Source organism: Meleagris gallopavo, chromosome 1, assembly GCF_000146605.3.
Source record: "Meleagris gallopavo isolate NT-WF06-2002-E0010 breed Aviagen turkey brand Nicholas breeding stock chromosome 1, Turkey_5.1, whole genome shotgun sequence".
Lineage (NCBI taxonomy): Eukaryota > Metazoa > Chordata > Aves > Galliformes > Phasianidae > Meleagris > Meleagris gallopavo.
In genome coordinates, this window is record NC_015011.2 from 70,350,047 (window position 1) to 70,370,561 (window position 20,515).

General features: G+C 40.0%; 1 protein-coding gene across 1 annotated transcript in view; it reads left to right on the forward strand.

Annotated features, from left to right (window-relative positions):
* Positions 1–4,599: 4,599 nt before the first annotated feature.
* Positions 4,600–20,515, forward strand: part of LOC100542822 (fibulin-1) — a gene marked incomplete at its 5' end in the record, with an annotated part of 37,784 nt that continues 21,868 nt past the window's right edge. The window contains one exon of the mRNA XM_010716484.2: positions 4,600–4,612. Coding sequence (XP_010714786.1) covers positions 4,600–4,612 — 13 coding nt within the window. The remainder of the gene's footprint in view (positions 4,613–20,515) is intronic.

Below are 20,515 nucleotides of genomic sequence, written 5' to 3' on the forward strand. Positions count from 1 at the left end.
CTTAAATGGGGTCTAGGAGAAGTGAAGCCAGGCTCCACCCCTTCCAGTCACACAGCTGAATTGCCTTCACCTGTGCTCCCAAGGCTGACCCAGTCCTTTCCCCAGGTGCTCAGTCAGTGATTCAGGCTGTGACTCAAGAGTTCCCATACAAGACTGTTACATAAAAATCTTCAGAATCTACCAAAAGGGCAAAAGTTCGCTCTTAGATCACACCAAAGCAATTAATCTGCTACTGGAAGAAAGCCTGAGCTCATACATATGATGCAGGATGCACCTACAGCTGATACTAGTTATGTGCTCCTGACAGCTTTTCTTCTCAGCACCAATTTCAGAAGCTCCTACTACTCAGAAGACTTTTCAAACCTTGCATGCTATTTCCTTATCCTATACTGTGGTTAATGCTAACCTTGTGTCATTTGTGCTGTAAACTAAGTCTTTTTTGTATTTAAAAAATAAATACATCTCTCTTCTCTGGAAGGTATTTTAACCCAGATGCATTTAGCTGCACACTATATTACACTAAAAGACTGCCTAAGCACAACAAAGGAGCTACCAATAACTACACAAGGATTTTTTAAAAATTTTGAAAAAATATCCTGGTTTTGCAATAGAATTAAGTTACATATTGTTTGTTGTACTTATGCTTGTAGTGACTCTCATGTATTTGTACAGATTTTGGCCTCAAAGCCGTCAGTTTTCCTTCACAGACCCACAAAACAGCTATGTTCTTTGTGCAATGCAAAATGTGGACTTTTTATCAATCAGTCGATAGAACCTGGGTGACACTACAGGAAATAAAGTTTAACCTCTTACCCATAGACTAGGTAAGGTCTGGCTTTGTGTGTTTTTTTCCCTCCTTTTGGATCTCTCATTCCTAAGCCATAAAATTTTTTTCTAGGTGTTGGGGATAAGGAAGTCCCAACTCTAGCAGTGAGCCAGCTGGTACTGATCTATTGCTTCCTACCAATTAATCACTTTAAAAAATACATATATGTTGTCAGCCTCCTAGTTTATAAAGCCCAGGTATTTTTTCTTTTTAAACCTAACCCCATCCTTTCAGACTACCCAATTACTGCAAGAAATTCAGAGACAGGCCAAACCAGGTTCCAAAGCTACTTGAAAGCACATGGATTTTCTTGAATAGAAGCATGGTGTGCAGAGAACAGTGCACACTATGTGCTGCAAAGAGGTAAACAGTAGAATGGAAAATGCTCTTAGATGGAGAAACACCTGCAGCAGTGGGGTAAATATACTGATGACATTAATTCTTTGTTTTTCAAGAAAAAGCTTTTATTTACGTAAAATTTCCCAAACTCAAGGCAATTCTCAGTCCCTAACCTTGTGTCATGTAATCATGGTGTAGCATTCAGGCTGTTCTGTTGCAGGAGTCCTCTTCAGCTGTAATGCTTGCCAAGGGTTAAAGGTGTGCTATCTAGCTGCTGGAGAACAGAGCTGTGACTGTAAACTTCAGCTTAAGTGATTACATTTTAAAGGGGGAATCACGTATTCGGTGTAGAACTAGAGAAAGTTTTATGGTAACTCAGTCATAGTTGTGTAAATGGCTTTAAATGGCTTAGCAGAATGGTAGCACTGTACTTGCCATCTCAATTTTTCCTCCTTAGAAGGTTTTCCATTTCTTAGGCTGCTTACTCTTTTCCTTCTGGTAAGATTCAGCATGCAAGTTGGGTTGGGTGAGGTAACATTTCAACAATATCTGGATTAGTTCATTTGTTTTTTTGTCTTTTATGTTACATTGATGTATACAATGCAAGATGCCAAAAGCATGACTCTAAAAGCATAATACATGTCCTTTTTAGCAGCAGATCCATAATAAAAGCAGGATAGTTTGCATGTTAAGAGCTGCTTGTAGAGATGTGCAAAGAAAGCTGTTTGCGATGCATAGAAGGAAGTTTGATCTGGTCCATGAGAAATAACTAAAATCTACTGGGATTTTATCCATCGGCAATTAGCATGTCTGTATAAACACATCTGCCATTCAAGATATATTAGTATGCTCATCTTTATTTTCAGGTTTAAACCTCCTGAATTAAAGTTGTGTAGTAGTAGCAGAAATGGCAGGATGCTCAAGGAGCCAGCACAAAACAGTAAGCTCAGTAACCCGGGAGGGCAGAAGAGATAGATGATACAGTAGTTTTGTTGAGTTTCACTCCTATGCTGGAGTATATTTACCCATGCATTAATGCAGTACTTCATCTCAACAACATCCAGGGGCACGCAAATGAAGGGCAGAAGCAAGAAAGATGCTGTCCAGCCCAGCGCCTTGCAGACAACATACTGGTTATCAAGGAAATTCAGTCTTATTCAGCCAAAGCAGGTAATGGAAACAAGGGTAGCCAGGCAATCTTCTCTGCTTTTGCTTTTTATATCGCAGCTGCTTTTCTGCTTTGTATCCTTTGGTCCAAGATGGAGAGCTAGACCTTTGGTCTGACCCACGGCCGTTGTGTTTGTTGCTGTTGTTGAGATCCTGAGCTATCCCCTAGAAGAAAGTGGGATGCTAATGCGTGAAGAAGGGCTCTTAGCTAGGAGCATGAGGCAGGTCTAGTCAGGAGTCTTGGTTCAGCCAAATTTCTCTTGCATACAAATGAGGTGTAGCAAATGCTAGAGTTCTCAATAAACCAGGATTGAAAAGAATCCTAAAATCAAAATAATTCATGGAAGGAAGCTTCAGTTTTTCCTCTAGGCAGTCCAACCTAGAGACCAGCAGATTAAGCTGACAAAAGGACTGGAAAAATATGGTATACGCAGATATGTGTAAGACAGACTAAATAGTTACCTGTAAACACTAGGCTTACAACACAAACATACTGCTTTCCATCTTACAAGTGTAGGGATGCCAGTGCAGAACTAAAATGCTGGTTTCTATACCATCATCAAATAACCCATTATTGACACTTGATAATGTATGGGGCAAACTTATGTAGAGCATTCAGCTAATGAGCTGAGAAGCAATCTGCTCCTCTAAATGTGTGGTGTCTCCTGGAGGTGCTGAAAGAATGATTCAGGTGTTTGAAATTAGTTGAGATGTTTGAGACTATCACAGCCCTCCTTGTCTCTGTCTGCCTCTCCGGAAAGCTGCGTCTTCCATAGTTCCTATAGCCCTATGTGGGCATCTCAGCTAGCCTAAATCATCCCAAATGGCACTACACATCTGTGTTCAGGCACCTGGATTGCTCCCACAGGGATCTTTGCTGGAACCTGTATTTGGATAGAATTATAGTCAGGCAATGGTTGATTTTCACCATTTGGAAGACCCACACACTGTGGAAGGAAGAAAAAAATTATAATAGATTACATAGGGATTGCCTGACTAAAATGTTACCAGCTGTGCACAGAAGCATGGAATTTTGTTGCTGCAAGCAAGAAAAGGAGTAAAATGCCCACTTTGTTAGCTGGGGGAGACCCAATTTGTAAAGTTCAAATTGCATTCAGACCAAAGTCCAGGGTTACTCTGATCAAAGAAGTGAGCATAACCTGCTATAGAGAAGGGAGAAAAAAAAAAAAAGCCAGACCGGACCAGCAGAGCGAGCTGAAGTTTTCAACCAGAAGCTTCACATTTTCATTGGGAACTGAACCTGGACAGTGCCCAGCTGCCCAAGAGTGAATTAATTCAGAAAAAAGCTGCACTTGGGAACACAGAAGTTATCTTATGTAGGTAATGCACCAGAGGTGGACTATATTAAATAATTAGCTCCCTTCAGTGTGCTAAGGAAAATCTAGTTTGGAGAACAGAAAAAGTAACAGAGAATATAACATGCAGAAGCTAATTTTTCATGGTATTGATAACTTTGTTTGCTCTTCAGCTTTGGATACTCAATGATTTTTTCTTCATTTTTCCATTCCTCAGTGGAGAACTTCCTGCTTCTCACTGCTGGCAAGATGTTCTTGCAGGAGGTCCCAGGTGTTGCACATAATGGAAACTGCAGTTGAGAAGGGCCAATTCAATGTCAATGTGTGATTTAAGGTGGTGAATCACACAAAAGAGTTTATGATGTTGTATAAGAAGCATCTGCACTGCTCAGCGATAGTCAAGAACTTTATTGAAACACCCATCAGAATAGCAACAGGGATTTAACAGCATCAACACTTTCTGCTCTCCTCCTTTCTCTCTGCACAGTGCTCATCTGCCATGAAAAAATAAACATAAAACTGGTCCTGACAACTGTCACTTCAAGAAATAAAAATGCTGACAGAACAGCAGTAGATACGAATTTTATGCTTATAGTTGCAGAAGCTACAGAGAGCCCTGAGAGCTGTGTTCCCAGTGAGGAATATATAATTGATTTTTTTTCATAAGTTCACCTGTCTCTCACTGATAGATGACTGCTTATTTTGGTCGCTAGAAAACAGTTCTGCACAATAACATAGGTGCACTGAATGCTCCAAAGGTCAAGCAGCTTGAGCATGGGAAAATATTTGTGAATGAGGCCAAAAAAATCTACTGAAAGAACTGATTTCTGGCTCAAAGATTAGTCTTCATTTAGAGACTGAGAATTTATTGCTGCCAAAACCAGCATTATCAGCTTTCTGTCAGCAACAATCATCAGGATTTCCTTTCCCAATCAACATGAGCTGTGACCTCATCGTTGCAAAGGTGAAACCCTGACAGGGATTAAAGGCTAATAGAGAGAAATGAGGTAGCAGGGCTAAACAAAGGGGAGATTGTTACGTGGCAAGAGTGAGCTGAGGCCGAATGTTACAGCTGAAACTTGAACCGGGAGCCGAAGGGAAAAGCAGAGTATTTTTAAGGAGAGTCAAAGTAACGTTGGGTCTCTCGGCCTTTGGTGGAGCAGTAAGGCAGGCTGCCATCCTAAGCGTCAGGGTGTTTTGAAGCGGGATTAACATAGTCTTGTGGTTTGTCAAGTGCTTAATTACAATTCTTCAGGGACACAGCCTGAAAGACACTGGAAACCAATTTAACAATCGTGCCTATCATTATATGCACCAAATTGCTCCTGTGCACATATAATATTTAGCAGTATGAAACAGAGGCTGAGTCTGGGGGCAAGGTTTAGAAATCGAAAAGTGATGAAAGGCAAATGTGTGCTTTATATTCATCAAAGCAATATAAACCATGGCTGGATAATAAAAAGAGGTAAAAAGGGCTTTATGTTGTTGATCTGTGAGTTATTAGCTTTTTTCACTTATCCTTCCCCTTGTGGAACCAACAAGTGAGGAGATTTATTCTGTGGGGATGCTCTTCTCCTGAAGGTCGCTCTTGGCTGCTGCAGAACCTTCTGATCTTGAATTTCATTGCAAACTTGAACACGGTCCCAGCAGAAGCAGTGTTTGTCATGCTGTGCAGCGGGCTTTTAGGTTAGGACCTTCTGCAGCCTCCTGCACAGCCCTGTTTTTTTCCAGCAGAGGTAGACTTCTGCTGCAGTGCAATTCCAGACATCTGGTAGCTCCTGGAATCCAGGTTTCTGTCTGTGTAGGCTTTAGATATCTTTATCCCACTAACCTGACGCTCTTTCTGCCATGTACTGGGCCCTTTTAAAAGGCACCACACAATCTGAGTTCTTGCTGGAGCACAGAAGTTACCCAGTGGTGTGAAAGAACTCAGCATCTTCCAGCATGAAGTCTCTAAGTTGCAAGCACATTTATATCACATATAAAATGGAGAGTTAGAAACAAAATTCAACTTCAGTGTGCAAGAACAGTACAGAATTGGAATGGACTACATGCTGTTATATTTGATATGGTCTACCTATATCCCATCTCAATCTGGCACAATGATTTCAAGTGAATCTTGAACAGAAAGGTCAGATGAAAACTTTTTAATGATGATGATTAGAAGTATATATGCCAGTGTCCCTACTGATACTGAATGGCCTTCAGAAATTACTCTGAAAAGAGTGTATCCAGCAGAACATATTTCAGGGCCTTCTGTGAGGAACCTTCACTGTACGTTATTCTTTATATTCTAGACATGATCATCAGCCATAAGTACAACAAGGTTAAGTCTCTCTTGACTAAAGAAATAATCAGTTCAAGCAATCTGATTGTTCCTCAGCTCCCAAAAGGTGGAGCTGCAGGAACAGCCTTTGGCTGCTTTTGAACAGTTTTCAAGTTTGCTCTGAAAGGTGAAGTCACATGCAGATAATCCCTAGCCCCCAGGGAAGCATTCAGATTTAAGGTTCCTATCTGTGGAAGGTAGCCAGGCCGAAGTTTACCTCTTGACTAATGATAAAAGCACATAGCAGCTTTGAGAGATTGGGAGAAGCTTGTGTGCTTTCTGGGCTGAACTGCGTTTCTGTGGAATGGCTCACACATTAAAATATTTAATTGCATAAAAATACTGGAAGTATTAGGATTTAGCAACACTGTGACTTAAGCCCTATTTTTCAGTGCAATCAGGCTAAGAAATATGAAGCTTAACAGTGTAGGGCAATAAAGAATCTTGTAACAAAACCTGAAACTATCTACCATCAAAAGACAAGTGGCAGGCTTTAGATTTGTTAGACAACAGCTTTTGGAGAGGAAGACACATATATCATGCTGAACTGAAGGGGAAATTTAAGTAGGCACAATGTAATTACCTTATCTGGAATCCAGCCAGAAAGTCAGACTAGGATCCTTTATTCTCAATAAAAACTTCATGGATTTATGCTTGGCAAACTAATTGCCATGAATAATTTATTAATTTATATGATCTCTTTTATTTTAATTTAATTTTTGTGACCTGCAAACAAAGTTATTTTTCTCTTTTCTTCCTAACTTGAGTTGTAATCAAACACTGGTCTGAATCCATTTCAGTTGCAGCAGTTCTTGCAAAGTTCTTGTTTTACTTTCATTTGCTCTATTTCCATGAAGGGATCCTAAGACACAAGAAAAATAAATAGATCTGAAGATGTCAGCCTGTTTGAATGTTGGCTTTGATCATTTTTACAGAGTACTGAGTTTGAGGAAGATGATTTTGCAGACTTTTACTATTTATATTCTGAAAACAAAGGCAACAAATACCATGACACTCGTTACCACATCTTTGCTAGAAATGAAGCCTGGAAGTTTCACACTGGAGTGGGGCATGAAGTCTTGCTTTCTCTCTGAAACTACATGGAGTACAGGTACCTTAATTCCCACTAAGCCCTGTGCAAATTCTTATCCTAAAGAATTATAGCACATTACTTTGAGATCTTTGGTCTACTGTTTTTGAGTGTGTTTTATTTGTATTACAATCAACTCTAAAGCATGACAGCTAGAGGAAATAGCTGTGCCTTCCACAACATAAACTATTTAAGAGCCAAATTCAGTATAACTCCGCAACTACTATCAGAACCCTCTTCATTTCACTGCTCCCTCTCTTTGCATGCACATTCTAATTTGAAGTGATCTGGAACTATTATTTATTTTTCACTCTATATATGGAAGACAGACTCGGTGTTTGCATTGGCTTTGGGCCTGATATGGCATTTTTTAGGATGAACCACATGTGTATGTGGTATTCCAGCTAAATTGAACTGAGAAAATGTGCACACCAACCAGAAACTCCTTCCTGCTCCACTCCACAGTTTCCAAACTGATAACAGGGAAAGTGCATGTCAAGCTTCTGCTGGCTAATGTGCAGCCACAGCTTCCTCTCACATCCCTCTACTCTTCTGAAAGGCACACATTGAAACATTTTTGTAACAACAGGTGTGGCCAGAACTGTCTGAGAGAGATTGGTGGGACAGCTTTTGGAGAGGTGGGAGGGGAGGAACATGGAGGTGGTCATAAACGGGTGGAATTTTTGCTTTTTTCCTATAATTTGTGAGTGTTCATGGAGGAGAAGATAACGTACACCTAATATAAGTACTAAACAAGAAAGTTCCCAACTGGAGCAAGGAAAAAAGAATGCACGAGGGAGGATGTCAGAACTTGATATTCTGGTTTACCAGTGGGCTCTTGTAAGCTCTTCTACGGCCTCAAGCTGCCTAACACATATCTATGCATTGCAGCCAGCAATATTTTGCTGTGTGATACAAAGACAAGTTCTGTAATAAGATGAATCTTAAGTGGTGGGATGGAGAGGCTTGGTGTGTGAAGCAGCTAATGAATTGCAGAACCCTTGGCTTGATGGCCATTGGTTCAAATCTCACCCCTTGGTAACAGCCAAACTCTCTGAGACAGACATTCCCCTGTTCTTAGGCATCCTTCACAGTCAGTCATGGCCTTCTAACCACTTCCACAACACCCAGTACAAATAACACCTCTCTGACTGGAAGCTTGCCGGACATGGATTGGTCCTATGCCAACAGTAGGTATTGATCGTGTTTGAATGCGTACCATCTTTTGGTCACCAGGGAAAGGGCTTCAAATCGAATACAAACTGAAATGCAAGCTGTTCCTATCTTTACTGGAGCACTATGGGAACAGCCATAGTACTGCACTGCTGGTATTTGTACTGAAGTCGCTTAAGGGACAGACCTTGGTAATTTTTCCAATAAGTTCACAGACTGATGTGATGGGAAGGAGATGAAATTTATGTTAATATTTATAAATCATACCTGACATGTAAGTGTAAGGGTTTTCCATCTAACACAGTGCAAACCAGCCAAGGTTCAGTGACTGTGCATTGACAATGATGCTCAGAGCTCAGGAAGAGAGCAGTAAGGGAGAAGCAACAACTGTGCACGGTAATTGCAGTTTGCTCTTTGTTGTATCAGTCCAGTGGAAGTTTCTAAATTCCTGAGCAACTTCCATTTCCAAAGCAATTTACTTTCCATCTGTGCTCAGCTGAAGATGGTTCATTGTAATGAACAATTCAGATTTTTAAGACTGTCCACAATTTGGAAAACTTCGATCAGCTCAAAGACAAGTAGACTAAAAATGTTCACAAATGGAACAAAGCCTGATGTTTGGGGATTTTTTTTATTTTTTAAATTTTTTTGTGTTTGAAATAGGAAAAAAACACCTTATTATCTGCACATTTAATATTAGCAAGAGCTAACTCAGTCCACATTAGCAACTCATCTAAGTGAATTATTAAGAATTCAAAGGTAGACACATTGATAAACTGCCGTTAATATGTTTCTCTGATAGATTCCTCAGTCATTTACACATTCTCTTTTTGTTTAATCATTAAATTGATCAATATTTTCTCCTTCATGGGAATTTTACTTATATTGTTTTGCAGGGATCTGAGATATTTTTCCCCTCAGAGAAGTCATAAAGGAATTAAGAAGACACTTTTATAAGTTAAAGGAACAAACAAACAAACAAAACAAAACAGAACAAGAAAATTGCCTCTTTATGTAAGCAAGTTGGCTTTGCTTCTTGTGGAATGTTTCTCTTTTATTCATGTTTAAAAGACTTACCTACCTAACTAACTCACTGTGAAGTCCTCTTAGCAAGATTCTTAAACGCAAAAAACAAGCAGAATGGTATTTTGAAGAGAGATTTTTGGACAGAGTGCCTGTGGAAGTTAACATACAAGTTTAAAAAGAAGGTATTTCTGAGAAACTTGGCTTGAGAAAGGAAGTTGGAAGCTGCTGTCAGCTCAACTCTTTGTTTGTCAGAGGTCAATGAGTGATGAGAAAAGATTATGCAGCAGGTAAAGAATATTGAGCTTTGAACCTCTTCTGAAGCTTCAAGCTTGCATTTCTTTCTTTCATTTCTTTTCCATCAGTATGAATAAATCCCCTTAATTTTTTTTAACTTTTTTTTTAAATCAACATCTGGAACAAACTTTGATTTATCATGTAAACCACAGTGCTCAACAAGTCTTCTTGTTTTTTCTGGTTTCAGCATAGTGTGGCGGCTGAGCGCATGGCTGCTGTACCTGAGCTGTACCTGCTCCGCGGATGGATGCTGTAGGATTTTGTCCACCCTCTCTTTCTCAGCACTGAATGGGCAAGCCCTGGACAGTAAGAGGGGCAGACACATGCCCCAGTTAATGATGCCCCTGTAAAATCCCAGTGTAGCAGAGCAGAGCTTCATTGCCCTTGCTAAAACGAATTTATGAAAGGCCAGACAGTTGAGAATCGAAGTATCCTCTAAAACAAGGAGAGGAATTTCTCAGAAAGGCTCTTCAAGTCATATTGGATGCATCAGTATGGGAGTAAAGCACCACAACTCATTTAAGTATCAGAAAACTGTTAAACTGTGAACCCAGTGGCTGAGTTTGTGGCTGTGTTTAAATCTCAGGTATCATTAGTGGGACAGGAGAGGGGTGGAAAAAAGACAGAACTGACCCATTCAGGACAAAACAAGTCATTATTTCTTCCTTTGCAAACAATGGGGAAAAAAGTAAAAGTGCTCTCATGAGAACCTGTATGAATTTCCTTAAGAGGGTGTACTTTAGATGGAGAATAGGCTAATTGTGTGAGATATTGAGGCTACTAAGGCAACAATGCAACTTTCTGAATATGAAAGCAAACAGATGTAAAAACCCAAAGTAAATCATTAATGTGCATCAGTATTTTGAGATGAGTTGGAGTGACTTATATATTGTAGTCCCTCTTTATTTAATATTTCAAAAGTGTTCTTTGATTTAAAAGCAAACACTTAATAGGGCTCTTTTCAGACAATTATGCTCTTTTCTATACAGCACTCTGAGAAGAGACTGGTTATTGATGCCCTCTAATAGAACAAACACATAAATCTGATGGAGTTAAATTAAACAGGAAGGCCTTGATACCTCAAGAAACTTAAACAAAGGCATAATGGTAAGGCTGTGAATCCTCCCAGCCTTGGTGAATACTCGCCTTCTTGCAAAATTGCACGGGCTTTAGCATGCTGCTGAAGTAAGCCTTACTCAGCCAGTCTGCACTGTACTTTCAGTTGCAACAAACATCTTTCTATAATAGTATTTTTTAACCAAGCCTTTCTATAACAAAGGAAGATAGGGACTGGGTGTTATTTTTCAGAAGAAAGAAACCTACACTGTGTCTAGCATCATGGAACAGAACTAAACTATGATTTGCAGCTTGAAAATTTTTCTAATTGCTTTCTAGTCCAGCAGAGAAATAAAATTCTTCTCTGATATACGAAGTGTTAAATCTGTGGTAATTTACCCAATGCTGGAGTTTTTCCAGTTCATAATGTATGTGAATGATTACACAAATAAGTTCTTAAGAATTTAAGTAGCGCTTCTTCCCACAGTTATTTTTGGCACATCACATTTGCTGTATGCTATTCATGTTCCTTCTGTCTTCAAACGTAAGTGACTGAGTTTTAAGCAGTTTCTATTGCAGGCCTGGAGAAGGACTTGGGCACATGAGAACTCATCTGGTGTTTTTCTGAGAGGGACTTAGTTAATGGTCTTACAAAATGTACTATTTCTTGCAAATTTTGCTTCTTGTAGGCTATCCCAGCTGCAGCAAACTTCCATCACACAGAGGACACAGGCACAGAGGACAGCCGGGAACTCAGAGCAAATTTGTCTGCAAAACAAGACGCTTTATTGGGAGACTTCCCTTCCAGGACATTTTGCTGACTGTGCTGTGAGGTGACACAGCCATACAGAGCTGAGAGGGAAGGGGGCTAAGGCATGGCACAACAAGCAGGGAAACTCCCTCGATCTCCCCGTGGAAGCTCCAGCCCAATGATTATGCCACACCACATCACTACTGACAGTTCCCCGAACAGATTCCTTCTATGGCTAATTAGTCTTCACGAAGCATGAATGGACTCGTTTTCTATCAGGAGACTGAATTTTAGCTGACAAATTAGACAGATTCCCTGAGGCCAGAGTTATGCAGCTTTGCCAGTCTCACTAAAAATGTGATTTATAATAGATTCCTAGTTGCAGGCACTCCTTTCTTCAGGAATGAAAGCACACACCATACTTTGCCTAACACGACGGTCTTACAAACCTTTGTCCTTTGTTAATGAAAGCTGACTCCATTGCTTGCTTTCGTGCTAACAAGTGACTCCTCTTTTTCCCTATTGAGCATGATGATATTGGGAAATTTCAGTCTTTACGCAGAAGTCATCTGTGTGCAGGTGAAAATAGCATTGTAGGTGGCAAGTGTATATGTTAGCTCAATACACCAAACCAGATGGAGCTTCTAGCTGGAAAAACAGCTCAGGAAATTTTGACTAAGTTCTTACTTTGTGAGGCTACACCTTCAACTCACCACTGTGTTTTCCTCTTATTTACCCCTCCAGTGAAACTGGTATTTGTATTCAGCAAATATCAGCACTCGCTCAGATCAAAAAGGAAGCTCACTCATCCCCAACAGTTTCTTGAACATGTCTGTATTCGCATGGTATTAATAGTTAATAGTTGTTTTAATTATTAATTTATACTATTTAATAACTGCTCGCAGCATTATTAAAGTACCATCAGACTGGAAAATTATGTGAGAAGAGGCTAATAAAAATATACATTCTGGATCTAGTAAGTAGATAATATGAGGCAGATGGATACAAATCCAGGGGGGTGGTTTTATTTGTATGAGTTTTGGAGAGCTCTGCACAGGTGAACAGCTGGACAGCCCCTCTGTTAGAACTTATCTACATTTGAGCTGTTCCATAACATTATTATACTCAGGCATTAAGAAGTGTGCTTTGTTTTTTTTAAACTTAAAAAAAAAAACTTAAAGAAAGTTAAAGAAAATCAGAATCCAGTCACGTAAATTTAATGACTCCTGCAGTGGCTGAATCTTATAATCAGCACATGCAAAAAGGAAACTATGTGACTTAATTTTAATTTTATAAAAATCACAATAATTTATAGATCACTTAACCTTTGTCTGCTGATGCGATCTTTTGGGAAACAAATCATACAGAACAGGAATGGATCAAAGATCCATTTCAGCCTCGAAATTAGATGCACTTTGCGGACAGTCTTTGAATATTTGTTTAAAAGAAACACTTCTTCTTTTCAGGTCCACAGGGATAACAGCAAAGTTGCAGCAAATTTCTCTTGTGTTTTCAAATTAAAGGCAGTAAAACATCCCCAAATCTACGGCTCTTCTGAAAATGTTACTTTGGTAACAATTGTTCCCTTTTATAAAGTTTTGGTTGTATGCTTCTCTCAAAGGAAAAAAAGTCAATATACACAATTACTAAGAAATTAGTTAATTAGAAATTAGTTAAAACTAAGATTTTTAACTAGATCTTCATGTGCTTCAGAGTATTATTTCAAAATAAACATTCACTAGTTTTCACTGCCCTTTTCTCATAATATTAAGCTCTTCTCACAGTTAAATAATTGAGAGAGAGACCAAAAAGAAGATTCTGGAGAACTGATGTTTGAACCCTTTTATTTCTTTGTTCTGTATCTGTTCCTCAGTCCAATAGCTCTCCTTTCTCTTTTAGAGAGATAAAGAATGTATATAGTATCTTCTGAGTCACCAACAGAATCCTCTAAAGTACTATTTCTTAGGGGTGATGTAAGACTGGCTTTCAGAAATGCTCCAAAAATCAAATGTTTTTCTTAACAGATACCATATGAATCCTAGTCCTGTTGCCCTACCTTATAAAAAGAATCTGCTGGTAAAGCACTGTTAGATGGGAGACCTACATTCTTGTTCTTATGGGATTTATTTAGAACCTAATCTGTCTGTATATGCTAAATGAAATGCTGTGAATATAACTGTGTCCTGCTACTTTAGTTTATAGTAAGTATTAATAGATAGACTAATTAAATTATTTTATATTTCATAAATTGAATTAACAAATGAAGTAAACTGAACATCCACGATAAATACATTCAATCTATAGGACTGAAGAGATGATGAGAATTTCAGTTTCGCAGCTCACATTTTACCTCCACTAGATGTCAGTCTGTGGATGGACCTTGAGGGATTTGAGCCCATAGTTAACCAAAAACGTTCTCAGATTCACACCCTCCATTGCCAGTCACTAGTAGTAACCTTAAATAACAGATAATCTGAGTCACGATATTGGGTGTTGGTTTTTTTTGTTGTTGTTGTTGTTTCTTGCTCTTCTAGCCCCTATCTTTTCCCTCCAGCAAATTTCTCAGCACTGACAGTGTGCACTGATGCTGATAAATGGGAGCAGCACTGTGTATTGCAGGCTTCCCCATAGGCATTTCTCTTCACTCATCCATTCATAAAGGGCCAAACATGACACATCTACTCTTGAGGACTACCTTGCTTGCAAGCTCGTCAAAAATATTTGAGTGCATGCCTTTAATCACTGACAGTGGCCAGGTGATGAGAAGGTTTTTGTTTATTTCCATTCTGTAAGAGGGATATTTGTTATTGTTTTCTGTGAAGAAAATCTATTTTCAGAAAGTATTCTGACCACTCCAACAGTATCTTTACTGTCTTTACAGGATAGCCAAAGGCAGTGAACTGTTTGCAGGTTCAGCAGGTGAAATGAATTTCTCAAGCAGCAGAATCAGAGTCATATTTCTAGGTCTGCTCACAGGACTTCTGGAGGTGCTGTTCATGAATGCTGATGGCTTCTGCAGCCTCTACAAGGTGTCTCACATGCAGCTCTGTGAACATAATGTGATCCCAGCACACAGGGTTTAATGTGCCTGTGTTACTGCACACACAGGCTGAGATTCTGGATGAGCCATCTGCCTGAGAAGCACCAGTGCTGTGGGAATGCACAAAAGCCTGGTGAGCTCAGGGTTGGATGTAAGAGCACAAGAGAGATTCATGTGCACGTACTTTGTAGTTAATTACTGCATGCTCAGCTATCTGGACTGCTGAAGTCCAGAAAAATTGTTGCTGCTATCAAAACACAGGAAAAGCCAAGAATTTCATGAGAGATGTGATCCAATCATATGCATATATGAAATCCGTATTATATGGCACAGTTCTCAAACTTAGCACTACTCTTGGCATTATCTTCACACAGGAGTTGAGAACTTAAAGTAACACTGGGTAGCTGAAAAGGTCACAAGAGGCAAATTGTAACTGCATAGTCTCACCTTCACAGTCTTCCCCAAGAATCCTTCTTCCCTGCAAAACCTTAAACAAAATGCTTGCAACTTGCATCAGATATGCCTCTGCGCAGCCCAATCCACCCGTGGGCATGCCTTTCTGTAAACCTATATCTTCCTGTCACCTTCCCCACATCCATCTTTTTTCTCATGTCTAGTGCCAATGACAATCTCCCCTGCAGAGGGAGAGGTTCTTCCCTGCTTTGTGTACTGCCTGGAATATCCCCATCCTTTCCTACAGGCATTAAACTGTAGGAATTAATATTCTTTTTCCTGAAACCCTGGGAAATTCTCTATCCATGAGAATAAATTGCTGAACACCCTGGCCATAATTTTTGCTTTGCTTGCTTGCTCTTTGATGGCATGAGAATTGCTTCTTCTCGCCACTAAATCAAAATGGACTGGAGGGAGGAGGTTGTGAAGCAGACAAGAGAGCCAGGAGAAGGCATAAAGAAAGGGGGCGAGAGCACCTTGTTAGCAGCTAGTATTTGCGATTAAGCAGCTAAGGATATTTTCAAATCAGTGCGGGAGAGGCTGCAGCTGTGCAATGTGTGGAATGTGACCTGTTGGGAAGGTGTGGGCAGAGCAGCAGGAAGCAGATGAAGGTGGAAGGGGGGAAAGGGAGCAGGTGGCAGAGCAGAACTGGATTTTCCTCCATTCTCTGAGGGAGCTGTTGCCAAAGACAAAGCCATAGGCAACCAGATTAAAAAAAAATTACTTTTTCCTGAGTGTTTCCTGGTTGATAACCTCATTGTTTAACATCAGGGTGATGGAGAACTTTAGAGATGATGATCCAGGACTGGACACAGGCTGACACACACTCGTGGTGTGTATGACAACCTATGTCCCTAAAGAAAATTGCAGGATTCTGTGTTAGAGTACACAGAGTTTCCTTTCACACAGCACCAACCCTCCTGTGATTTAGCTGTGTTTCTTGCTGCATCAGACCAAAATGTAAAGTCAAACTGTACATCATATAAATCAGCTCATCCATGAATGAGGTGAAAATTCCTGATTGTCACAGAACTATATTTCGGTTAACAGCTATCCTAAATAGCATGTCTCTATTCTTGTTGAAATATGCTTGTACAGTTGCCCAGTAGGATGATGACAATGCTGATCCTGACGAAAACACTCCATGCAGATATGATATAAAAACTTTGTCAAGATAAGCGTTATGAAGTTCCTTATTTGCTCTGGAAACTGGACTGCATCAAACAAATGAATCGAGCATATCTGCAGTGACTCAGACTGAAAACTGAACAGAAGGTTAAATTCATTCCTATTTATACCATTCATTTTTGTGACAAATGGCAAGCTCTTTGAACATCTCTAGGACATAGTGGGGTTTTTTTCTACCCAGATCTCTTATTCACGAAGGATTGATTTGTGCTATTATATAACAAATGAGTGACACGTACACCTCAACATTAAATGAATCCACTCTTACGGTTCCTCAAACATATGTGCAATAACTCATCTGAAAGCAAATAAACTCTTGAGTTCTTCATTTGGGACAGCAATAACTAATTCTGGGATTAAGACAGTCTGCAGAATCTATTTCATATAGATTCTTAATTGCTTTCAAATAGCCCCCAAAAAAACATAAGAGTTGTTTTTGTTCCATCCCTGGTTGTAAAGATAGTTCTATCCACTATTAGGTGTGCTTCTAGTCATAATAATGTTCAAAATTCTTAAGCCAATTTCCATAATTTGCCCAATGTAAGTGGGAAACTGAGGTTCTGGATGTGGGTAAGTTCCATGGCACTGCATGGTGAATCTGCAGTGGAATTCACTGCTCAGCAACAAAGGCTAACCAAAAGCATTTTCCTAAGTGCATCAATCAGTTTCACTGGATCCTATTAAATACTAGACCAAAAATAAAATCTTTGGTCTATAGCTTCAAAGCTCGTGGCCAAATAAGTACTTAATCTAATACAGTCCCGAATAAGAGACAGAAAACTAATGTTTGTGCCGGAAAGAAAACATGCTGAGAGATTTGTTTCCTTAGTGTAAAGTAACTTTTTCCAGAACCTACATTTTATTTTCTGATGGAAGTACTTTCATTAAAAAAAGGCCAAGCTAACATACATGTTTTGATTAAAATTAATGATTATCTCTCAGCATTTGAGACATGAAGATTCAAAGTCTGTGACCGGCTTTGTTATGACCATCCTGTAGAGCTACCATTTGTCAAACCAGGGGAACTGTCTCCCTCTAGAGTCTCAGCTGTGGCAGTTCTTTCTCACTTCAAATGTCTTTCTCCAGCTTCAAATGTCAGTGTCTTAAAAGACAGTTCTACATCTTAATTTCATATAGAATTCTTAAAAGTAGGGCTTGAATTGTTTATTCTCAGGTAGAACAGCCAGCTTTGGGTAGATTGTTTTCCTTCTGGTAGTTCACTACATCTGTGCTAAGACAAACTAACATTATTTAGACAGTAAGCTATTTAAGGGAAGACTGGATTTTTCAAGAACCTGTCTGATTTCACAAAATCGGCCACAGCATAGGCCTATATAGCTGCTACATACCTTCCTAATAAAAACAAATAGAAAACAATGGAAAGATCTTAAATGATTACTTTGGTCTCCTTTTGCTCAATTCAGTAGTTCAGAACTAAACTTAAAACACCACTGATCAGTTCTGGTCTCAGACACTGAAAATGAATGAAATATTATGTGACTTAGCTGTTAGAGGCTAGAAATTAATTTTAAAAAAATTTGTGAAATGTGAAACACTGTCAATAGTAAAGGTGAGTTCAAGAAATAACATCTGTGAGTAATCTCATAAAAATTACTAAAACCTCAAAAGAGATCAAATATATAGGCAAAACTATTTTCACATGGATTCACAAGCAATAATCAATAATACTGATTGTGGAAGCATTTGACAAAACAGGCAATCTGAACTCTTGTTAGAGAAATTCCCCATCTTGATGCTTGGGACTTCTATGGTCTAGTTGGTATTCTCAGATATTTGAACTACAATACTTGGCAATGTAATTCATCAGTTACTATAAACCTACATATTTAATGGAGTAAGAGCTGGTTAACTTTCACATTAAAACATCAAATGTCATCGAAAAAGAATCCCTGAACAGAAATGTTTACAAGGGGTGAACAAAAATGTGATGCTTACAAGATTCATGTTTTGTAAAAGACAGGCAAAATGACAAGTAAAAGGCAATGATGGTGAATAAAACAGGGCTGCTGGCCAAACTGTGCCAGCACTTTCCTAACAGTGTAGAATCATAGAATCAAGGTTGGAAAAGACCTCCAAGATCCACTCACCACCAATATCTCCTCTCGAAACTATATCCCTCAGTACAACATCTAAATGTTTCTTGAATACCTCTAGGAATGGTGACTCAACCACCTCCCTGGGCAGACCATTCCAGCGCCTGACCACTCTTTTGGCAATTTTTTCTTTCATCCAAATGGAATCTCCCCAGTTGCAAATTAAGGCCATTCCCTTTAGTTCTATCACTAGTTACACGGGAGAAGAGGCCGATCCCCACCTTTTCTCAGGTAGTTGTAGAGAGCAGTAAGGTCTACCCTGAGCCTCGTCTTCTCCAGATTAAACAATCCAAGTGCCCTCAGCCGCTCTTCATAAGACCTGTGCTCCAGACCCCTCACCAGCTTTGTTGCCTGTCTCTGGACACACTCCAGGGCCTTGATGTCTTTCTTGTAGGGAGGTGCCCAAATCTGAACACAGTACTTGAGATGCAGCCTCACCAGAGCTGAATACAGAGGGAAAATCACCTCCCTGCTTCTGCTGGCTACACTATTTCTGATACAAGCCAGGATGTCACTGGCCTTCTTGGTCACCTAGACATACTGCTGGCTCGTGTTCAGCTGAGTGTCAACCAATAGCCCCAGGTCCATTTCTTCCATACAGTCTTCCAGCCACCCCGCCTCAAGCTTGTAGAGTTGTCTGGGATTGCTGTGGCCAAAATGCAGGACCTGGCGCACTGCCTGAACCTGAGGAAAGGGCCCAATCTTCCCTGGGAGCACAGGCGAAGGCAATTCAGCTGTGCAACTGGAAGGGGTGAAGCCTGGCTGCACCTCTCTTAGACCCCATTTAAGGGCTGACTACCACTAGGGAAGGATCTGTTGTTGGAGATCTCTCTCTTGTGGTTTTCCCTTGCAAGCCTTGATCTCTGGTGTCAGGTGAGCACTTTTCCCTTGTAATCCCATTCTATTTGTGCTAGTCCCTTTGCTACTACATTTCTATATCACCCTTCCACTATGCTGACCTTTCTGATTGTGACATTGAACCTCATCCCATTGGCCCCAGCCTAGCAATCCAGCCTGTCCAGATCCTTCTGTAGGCCCTTCCTATCCCCAGGTGGATGAACACTTTCTACCAACTTACTGAGGGTGCTCAATGCCCTCACCCAGGTCATCAATAAAGATATTGAATGGGAGAGGCCCCAACACTGACACCTGGGTAACACCACTCATTTGCAAACTTAAGCTCCATTCACCACCAGATGTGAATGGTGGGAAACAACCTGTGTTTTTTTTGTATCACGCTTTCTTTCAGAAGCATTATTTTTGAATTCCTTGTAATATCTCTGCTGAACTAAGTTTGGTTCCTGTCTACTGAGGCCTTCTGTAGTATGTGGCTACAAATACTTATTTATTGGCACTCATGGTTAAACTAAGACAAGAGTAAACTTTAATAGGTCTAAAGAAGGTGGAGAGGGAAGATGGAATATTTTATAGCTCTTCTGGGCTTTGAAATGAAACTGGAATCCCCTTCTGCTAAGTGAAATCGCTGGCAAAGTATGCCTAATTTATCATTCCAAAATGGAGAGAATCAGTTGTTGCTACAAGAGACTCTTTTCGTATAGTAAAGATATATATAATAGCTGAACATGCTCCAGTTACTCATGACTTTGATTATTTGTGTTTGTGTTTTTCTTTCTTCTTTGAAAGTACAGTAGTATATTTTAAAGTTGCAAGGTTATATATTCAAAAACTAAGATGCTAGGAATTTCTTGAGGCGATGTGATATTGGAGGTGGGGCTCTAGTTTTGAGGGGTGGGCTTAGTGCTCTCTGTCTGTCTTGTACCACTGGCTTAGTACTCTTAGAAGATAGTTTGGTTAAGTTGTGGTTGGATTCGATGATCTTTAAGATCTTTTCCAACCTGAGCAATTCTATGATCTTATTCACTGAGAGCTTTAATACTTATCCCAGTGTAAATATATTTTGTATATATATTTAGAACATACAGTATGACCTATTTGGACCATTTGGAGGCAGGCATCTGTGAAAGTATATGGGAAGAGAGGGAGGAAAACATTTGGGAAATGCTTGGGTGGCACGTGGCAAGCATTCACCTTTCAGGCTGTGCAGAAAGCCACAAGATGGTCCTGAGGGCCGACGAACAGAAACTGAACGGGAAGATATGCCTACAGCTAGCTTGTCAAGGGCATTTCTGAGGAAAAGGCAATGTTTTGCAGAGCACGGCCCAGAGTGACTGCTTTGCCCCATGGGCCAGCCCAGCAGACGCCCTGCCACGAACAGGAAATGTGGAAAGCAGCGAACAAAGAGAAAAACAGTATCCCTTCAGCAACGCGGGACCTGAGCAGCTCCGGGTGCCGCGCAATGCGCCGCAAGTCCGCCTGCTCACACGGCCCGCTGCCG